Raw genomic sequence first — 8,677 nt, forward strand, 5'->3', positions numbered from 1 at the left:
GGTATCTTACATTCGTGGACTACCATACTTGTTTAAAGGACTCTCCCCATAAGTCTCTATTATCATTTTTTCTGCATTAATTTGGAGAATATATGTAATGCTATTACAGAAATAGAAGCAGAATATTCCAGAGTCTGGTAGAAAATGAAAAAAACCATAGAGCGTGATTTAATAATACAGCCTAGAGTCTACTCTGTCAGGCATCAGTGAATAGCAGTCATTGAAGTCAGTGGTTCCGCAAAAGAGAAATAATTACCTGACCAAAAAACTTCCGGCTAAATGGTTTTGGTTTTGGGTTGTTTTAAGTTCTAGAATTTTAAACAGACTGTGAGAGGACAAAGTATGTAGGTATAGTGTGCAAATGGAAGTAATAGATCTAGCCTTCACTGAAGTCACTGAAAGTCCTTCAGTCATTACAACGACTTTGCATCAAATCTATTTCAAGACTATTTAACAGTAATATTAAGCTAATGTTTAATATTAATGCCTTTTCTCCCCTTTTTTTCCCCAGAAATCCATAAGGAGCTCAGCCTTAGAATAGTCTTCTAATGGGTTTGATCTTCCCTATTAAGCATTTCATGATATTCAGCTTTTTCTTTTCTCTTTCCTTTTACAGGCAGGCCAGATCTGGCAGATAGCGGATATGAGGACTTCGCTGACTTCAGAAAGCTGACAGAAACCAACAGACTTCAGTGAAATACCCCTCCAAGCACAGAGACTTACGGTAGCTTTAAAGTAACCTGTTGTTCATCTGCAAAGACATGGCTACTGGTACCTTCAGCACACATGGAGGAAGGCAACAAACATTGTAACCTGGCTAATAAGACTCTGTTTTCCTTATCAAAAGTAGGAGGTAGACCAATTATAAAAGGATTATTTCATGCTTAGCCTCCAGGACTTTAACTCTGGCCTGAACACTGGACATAAATAGAAGCCAACTTTAATGACCTGAGATTTTGTTACCTGTCCGTTAGTATCGTTATCAGTTCTTAAACACTTTGGTACTTTATTTCTTTAAAGTAGAAATGGGTTCGTGGACTAAAATGTTGCCCACAGATTGGGTTCTTCTCATGAAATCATGGCTTATCTTTTCCCTGGGGCTCTACATACAGGTCTCCAAAACTTTGGCCTGCCCAAAAGTTTGCCGCTGTGACCGAAACTTTGTCTACTGTAATGAACGAAGCTTGACCTCAGTGCCTCTTGGGATACCGGAGGGTGTAACCGTCCTCTACCTCCATAATAACCAAATTAATAATGCTGGATTTCCTGCAGAGTTGCACAATGTCCAGTCTGTGCACACAGTCTACCTGTATGGCAATCAATTGGATGAATTCCCCATGAACCTGCCCAAAAATGTCAGGGTTCTCCACCTGCAGGAAAACAACATTCAGACCATTTCACGTGCTGCTCTTGCTCAGCTTTTGAAGCTGGAAGAACTGCACCTGGATGACAACTCCATCTCCACTGTTGGCGTTGAGGATGGGGCGTTCCAGGAAGCCATCAGCCTCAAGCTTCTGTTCTTGTCCAAGAATCACTTAAGCAGTGTGCCAGTGGGCCTTCCGCTGGACTTACAAGAGCTTCGTGTAGACGAAAACCGAATTGCTGTCATTTCAGACCTGGCCTTCCAGAATCTTACAAGTCTGGAGCGTCTGATTGTGGACGGCAATCTCCTTACTAATAAAGGCATAGCTGAAGGCACCTTTAGCCACCTCTCCAAGCTCAAGGAGTTCTCAATAGTTCGGAATTCACTGACTTACCCTCCTCCCGATCTTCCAGGTACACATCTGCTAAGACTCTACTTGCAGGACAACCAGATAACCCATATACCACTTACAGCCTTTTCAAACCTCCACAAACTGGAACGTCTTGATATTTCCAACAATCAGCTTCGGATGTTGGCAAAGGGAGTATTTGATAATCTCCATAACCTGAGACAGCTCACTGTAAGGAATAATCCCTGGTTATGTGACTGCAGTATTAAGTGGGTCACCGAATGGCTCAAATTTATCCCTGCTTCCATCAATGTACGGGGTTTTATGTGCCAGGGACCAGAGCAGGTCCGAGGTATGGCAGTCAGGGAGCTCAATATGAATATGTTGTCATGCCCCACCACCACCCCTGGTCTGCCACTCATCATCACCCCAGTCCCAGCTACAACCCTGCCAACTACATTAGTTCCCAGCTCATCATTTCCTTCCTCAAGTGGTAAATATAACCCTCTCACTCCCATCATAGCCACACTCCCCACTGTGCCTGACAGGGAGGACAGAGAAAGGGTGACGCCTCCTTTGTCTGAATGGATTCAGCTCTCCATCCATTTTGTGAATGACACTTGCATCCAAGTCAACTGGATGTCCCTTTTTACTGTGATGGCATATAAACTCACGTGGGTTAAAATGGGCCATAGTCTGGTAGGAGGAATTGTTCATGAACGAATAATCAGCGGTGAGAAGCAGCAATCAAGCTTGGTAAATCTGGAGCCCAAATCCACTTACCGGATTTGTTTGGTTCCACTGGATACTTACAACAGCTACCGAACTGGAGAAGACACTGTCTGTTCAGAAGCCACAACCAAGGCTTCCTTTTTGAATGGCAGCAACATCCCTTCCAGCCATGAGCAGACGACTTCTCAGAACCTAGGCTCCCCATTTCTGCTGGCAGGGTTGATTGGGGGTGCAGTGATATTTGTCCTCGTGGTCTTGCTCAGCATTTTTTGCTGGCACATGCACAAAAAAGGTCGTTACACCTCCCAGAAGTGGAAATATAACCGGGGCCGTCGGAAAGATGACTACTGTGAGGCAGGGACCAAGAAGGACAACTCCATCCTGGAGATGACGGAAACCAGCTTCCAGATTGTCTCCTTAAATAACGATCAGCTCCTTAAAGGAGATTTCAGACTGCAGCCCATTTATACCCCAAACGGGGGCATTAACTACACAGACTGCCACATCCCCAACAACATGCGATACTGCAACAGCAACGTCTCAGACCTGGAGCACTGTCATACGTGATAGTGAGGGAGCATGGGGGTCTCTAGGACAAGGAGAAAAAACTCTAGAAAAAATAAGCCCCCCAAGGATAATGAAAAAAAAATTACATTTGATAAATGTTACACAGATGCATTTATGCATTTGAATACTCTGTAATTTATACGGTGTACTATATAATGGGATTTAAAAAAAAAGTGCTATCTTTTCTATTTCAAGTTAATTGCAAATGGTTTTGTAACTCTTTGCTTTTTAAATCTTTAAAAAAATATTGCTGAGTACTGTACAGGGTTGTACAATAAGAACCCAATGTCATGGCAAAGGAAAGAATGACTCATTCTTCAAACATTAACCACTTTGCTGTCGAAGCAGTCTGAGGGATGTTAAGTTTCTAGGTGTCCTGGAATACAGGCAAATAAGTGCATATTAAAACAGGGTCACTAGGAAGAGACAAAAGTAATTCAGATAAAATGGGCACAAATCTTCTGACTTGAGCCCAGCAGTTGCTGTTGAGATTCAAACAATTGGAAACACATCCGTTCCTCTTTGTCAGTTCTGCACCTCTCACCTCCAACTGAACGCTGGAGTTCGGAGCGCTGCCAAAAAAGCTACTTTCTTGTTTGATTAGTTTCCTTTCAATCTACTTGGAATAGGAAACGTGGAAAGAGCTCAGTGTCAAACTCAAAGTGACCTTGATTCCTATTTGCAGAAGTTGCTCCGAAAATTTCCCCAGTGCTAGATACTTTATCTTAGAAACTGTTCGTGCTTTTTATTAGGATTTCGAAGCTTTAGGCATTCTCTGACCCGTTTCAGTGGGAGGTGAAGGCATGTAATAGTGTGTAACGGAGGGCTGTCATTAAGTTGCACCTCTTAATGGATCAGCATTTGTTGACATAGCATGTTCAGGTAAAGCCAGAGCAGGGAAATTCTGAGTGCTCCAAGCTCTGCAGTATTCATGTACACTTTCATGTAATTTGAAATCTAAAAGTGCGTATTGCTGAAAACATGCTGCAAAATATAATGGCAATGGAAAGGTTTTGCTAATAATTTGTATAGTTCAAGCTTCGTTTCACTTAACGGTCTGAGTTATCTTCATTACGGAGAAATAGGTGGGAAAAAAAAATAACAAAAAGAGAAAGCAAACAAGAAATATATTGTTAAAAAATTATTTAGTACTGGAAAGACCCCCAGGGCTATAATGAACTGAAATATGTTCAGTGGGGAAAATCATGTACAAATCTTGGTGAGTTTTGTTTGTTTGTTTGTTTTGCTTTTTTTCCTTCCCAATTAAAGTATACAGAGACTGACATTAGCTAAGCATTTGATTGACTGGGGAATTTTGAGAACACAGGTACACAGTGTCCCTCTGAATTACCCTTCTTTTACCTTAAGCATTTTCGAGTTTCCCATAATGATTCTGCTTCACAAGCAGTAGGTGGGTTTAGAATTTGCTTTTTTATACCCTCAGATTCTTTAGCTGCAATACCTTCTCAGTCCTTGAGCTTTACATGCACTATTGCAAAACACAATGTTTGTATTAAAACCATAATGCAGCTCTCAAAATTATGTAATGTTTCAGCCCCTCTGCTAAGTCATTGACTGCCAAGAACTGTCGTGGAATCTAGTTTTTTGGGGGGGTTCAGCTTGCTTTTTTAATGTAGCTAATTTTCTCCTGAGTTTGGGGACAAGCTAAAGCTACATCACATTGGAAAAAGAAAAAGAAAAAAAGATAGATACAAAACTTCCTGAGGTAGTAGTGAACCAAAGAGAAAGTTTTACAGTGATCACTTAGGGATAGACAGAAAGTTGCTGCATGTGGATTGGAAATAAAGGCTGAAGCACTTTCACAGTTGAATGCTTAGATTTTTTCACTTTATGAAGCTCCTTATGATGGAAGAGATGGTTTTAATCCTTTCCGTCTCTCATTTCACTCAACCCATTCTTGAAACTCAGCAGTATATAAGCATGTATTTTTTGCAATTCAGATCACATGATAACACTAATTTTCTGCAATGACAAAATGAACCCAATTACGATGGCAAAGTACGACCATTTTTGTAAGGAATCACATCCTCCCACCAATAACTTTAAAAATCACATTTTGAAATTCCACTCTATATTCTATATATTTGCAATTTTTACCAGCTATAGCAGGTATTCTAAGCAACCTGTGTGGCTACTGTAATATTTAAGTCACTAAAATTTTGCTGATTAAAAGTTTACCATATGTTTTCAAATGACATAATTCTAGGTAGGAATGTCTGTGCAAAGTGGAGGGTTTTTTCTGTGATCTGTTTACTGAAGATGATAGTAAGGCTGATACTTTAGAGCTTTGGTTCTTGGTTTTGGTGGTTTTTGTTTGTCTTTTTTTTTTTGTTTTGTTTTGTTTAACATATTTTAGGTGCCACAGCTCAAAAGACAAGCAGCAAATAGTTGTGCTCCTGATGCTTCTGTTGCATGCTGGAGTTTGCCTGACGTTAAGCAGAGCCAGTGATTCCCATTGGGTGTGGACATAGTATTTAATTTCAATGAAATAACTGGTTGTACATTTGGTTCCAAAAGGCCTCCTTGGAAAGTACATGCTTCTAGTGTTTTGTACTTCAGTGACTGATGCAGGAGGAATCTTCAGTTCTGGACATCAGTGTACCATAGGCACCTTATTTGTAGCAATTGACTTAATTCAGGGAGTTTGGCCTGTACTGCAAGTGAATGATCCACAAGCCCAGCCTGATGACAACAAATCTGGTTACTTATCAAAGAGGGTGAAAGCAGAAGGCATTTACAAACTGTTCATTTTGATCTTGAACGATGAAACACATATATGTATCTTTATATATGTAGACTATGACTTACCTTGATCAAAAATTGCAATGATATTTAAGACAACATACTTTATGCTTCCTTTCAGTATGAAGAAAAATATATCAATTTGTATGGGATAAAAGATTCTTTACTATAAAGACTCTTCTGAAAAAGCATAGCAAGCGCCTTATACTGAAAATTGTGGATAGAGCAGGGAATATTACCTAAAAAAATCTGGAGTTGTAGGCAACTGAAGTGTTATATGTGTCATTTGAAGAATGTTTCTCCCAAATTAATTGCTCCTTAGCTCCAAAATGTATTTGGCAATGTATTTCAGCCTACCATAGAATTAGGGATTTCTGAAAGTGCCAGTCACACAAACACCTGAGATTTCATTTCAGTTCCCACCTAGATAAGCATTTAGTGAGCTAATTTCACTAGGTAAAGTATGTGGGAAAAGTCAGAGTTAAAAATGGACAATGATATTTTTGAAATTTAAAGTTTAAGATTAGTATCTTTTTCCTTGGGCTTTGTAAAAATTGGGTGATCTTCACTTAGGACAAATATCTGACCATATATAATAACTAAAGGCTATAGAGCAGAAGTGCCAAATATATGCATGTACAACTCACTCAAAATGTTCACTTTTAAGTCCAGATTTGATCAAGTTCATTGGATCTGGGGGCAAGTTATTTTTTTCAGACAAAATCTCACCCGTCTTCCATTGTGTAGTGCTAATAGTTGACACAGATGTGCAGAAAGACTGGTGAGTAGAATAAAATAAACACTGAAATTGTGTTAAAGAAGTATCATGACACTGCTGTTACCAGTGCTTGGGTTCCTTCTAAAGACATATTTATTTACAAAGAGGTCCTTATTTTCATGGATTCTGACATTTTAGCAAGTGTTCCTTGCATGTGGCTTGCTGGCAGAAACAAACACCTGATTAATGCATGGACTTCATGTTAACAGGTTCTTATTGGAATATTATTACTGAATTTCTTTATAAGAATATTTAGGGAATAAGCTACTTTGGACTGAAAATATATTAGCAGTTTTCCCTGTAAGCCAATAAAGGACTACAGTGAATATCATGTAAAACAGAAAAAATGAAATAGCATATGAAAATTGCTACTAGAGTAGTTCAGCTATATTTGTCTCTGAATCATTTTCCTTTTTTCATGAGAGCAAGTTTCTCCCTCTGAAAAATTCATTCATTTCAATTTTGCAAACAAAAGAACTTCATGCATATTGATATTATTGTTTTAAGGGTTTACATAAGGCACTTTATTAATGGCATTGAAGTGAAAGTTCAGTCTCAGCTTTTGACAGTAAAGTGGTTAATTCCCATTGAATTCTACATTTATAGTATTTCTTCACCTCAAATTTAACATGGAGATATTAAAGTTTTTTTTTTTCTTTAGACCATGAGAATAATGGTTTTACACATGACTTGTCTTTACAGCTCAGTGGAAAAACAAAACAGAAGTGAGTGCCAAAACCAAAAGTTGCTGGCTCTGAACCTCATCAAATCCTGCCTGATGCTCTCTTCTAAACACAGAGATAATCCTAGGAAGCTGATGATTACTCCTTCCCTGAACTCTATTGAACAGGGCACTTTGTATCCCACATGATACTACAGGCAATATTGAAGCATTTGGCATTAAACTTTTGTACAGCAGAGAATGTTTTGCTCTTTAAAAGGACGCTGGCTAGTAGTCCATATGGAAAACTAGCACAGAAGAGATTTGGCAACCTTTTATTACACTGGGGCTCTGTGGAAATGTGCCTCGTGAGAGCTGAATTCTGATCCTCTCAGAAACAGATAAGCTACTAAACAAATTTTTATCATGAGTTGATCCCAAATATCTGAAGATGATCTTTCATGAAATTGATTTTAGCTAAGATATGCACACTTGATTCTGTTCTGTGTTTGGTATACTTTCTATCTTTAACATGGAAAAATAGATGGTTTGAAGTCTGCGTTATCTGTTTTCTGCAATCTGCCATGTTGCACGCATTGTTAACTTCAAAACCTCACTATACACTATATATTATCTTGTTGACATATTCAGTAAAGAGTTATTTAAAAAAATACAACATTCTTGCTGTATTTATATGAGCAAGTTAATTAAAATAAGGATGTGGGTATCTGAAAGGGACAAAAAATATCAATCTTTTGTACTTTCATTCATGGAGATATTTTCAGATGTTCTACTGAAACTTCTGTCTGTTCCATCCTCTCTTCATTTTCTAAAAGACAAATATCTTCTGTCTCTCAAAGAGTTAAATGATTTTTTACCTCAGTTTCTCAGATTTAATCTGATCTTTAAAAAGTTATGTCTTTCTAATATGCATACAGAAAAGCAATGTAAAACGAGAACAAACTGTACTCCAGTGTTTGCAATTAATAGGTACACTTCAGGAGCTACATGCCTATAAAAAATATATATGTGGAAGCTGTGACTCATTATATGCATAGCCATTTGATAAATGTGTTTGACATTCATCCATGACAATCATGAAACTGTTTTTTAATCATTATTATATATTTAATCTGTTTCCTTGACATGAAATATGATCTTTTTTCCAATTCTCCCTTCAAAATTGTTCTTGAATTTTCAGAATGCACAACATTCATACATAAGCCTTAATAAATTTTTGTATAAAGCAAATCTCATACATAGCATATATGGTAATATATACTATATATAAAGAGATGGCTTAGCTACTTAGAAATGGAAATTACCCCTCTCCTACTTCCATATACAAGAACTAATTTTTTGCTTTAACAGAAAGTGAAATGCTCAATGTTGCAAGCTATGTTATTTCAAAGCTTAGAAATTTAATATTGCTGAGTGTCACAGTTCCTCAACAAATTATCTTAG

The 8,677-nt window shown here is 38.0% G+C and overlaps 1 protein-coding gene across 6 annotated transcripts in view; it reads left to right on the plus strand.

The window, feature by feature from the left end:
- FLRT2 (fibronectin leucine rich transmembrane protein 2) overlaps nucleotides 1-8,433 on the plus strand; it is a 62,824-nt gene extending 54,391 nt beyond the window's left edge. For all 6 annotated transcript variants that reach the window (XM_088057675.1, XM_088057676.1, XM_014250013.2 and 3 more), the window contains one exon: nucleotides 617-8,433. In XM_088057675.1, coding sequence (XP_087913801.1) covers nucleotides 1,026-3,011 — 1,986 coding nt within the window. In that variant the 5' untranslated portion in view covers nucleotides 617-1,025 and the 3' untranslated portion in view covers nucleotides 3,012-8,433. The remainder of the gene's footprint in view (nucleotides 1-616) is intronic.
- The last annotated feature ends 244 nt before the right edge of the window (nucleotides 8,434-8,677 follow it).

This window comes from Pseudopodoces humilis, chromosome 7 (genome assembly GCF_049639895.1).
Source record: "Pseudopodoces humilis isolate 2021_Gansu_Grassland_sample_001 chromosome 7, ASM4963989v1, whole genome shotgun sequence".
NCBI lineage: Eukaryota > Metazoa > Chordata > Aves > Passeriformes > Paridae > Pseudopodoces > Pseudopodoces humilis.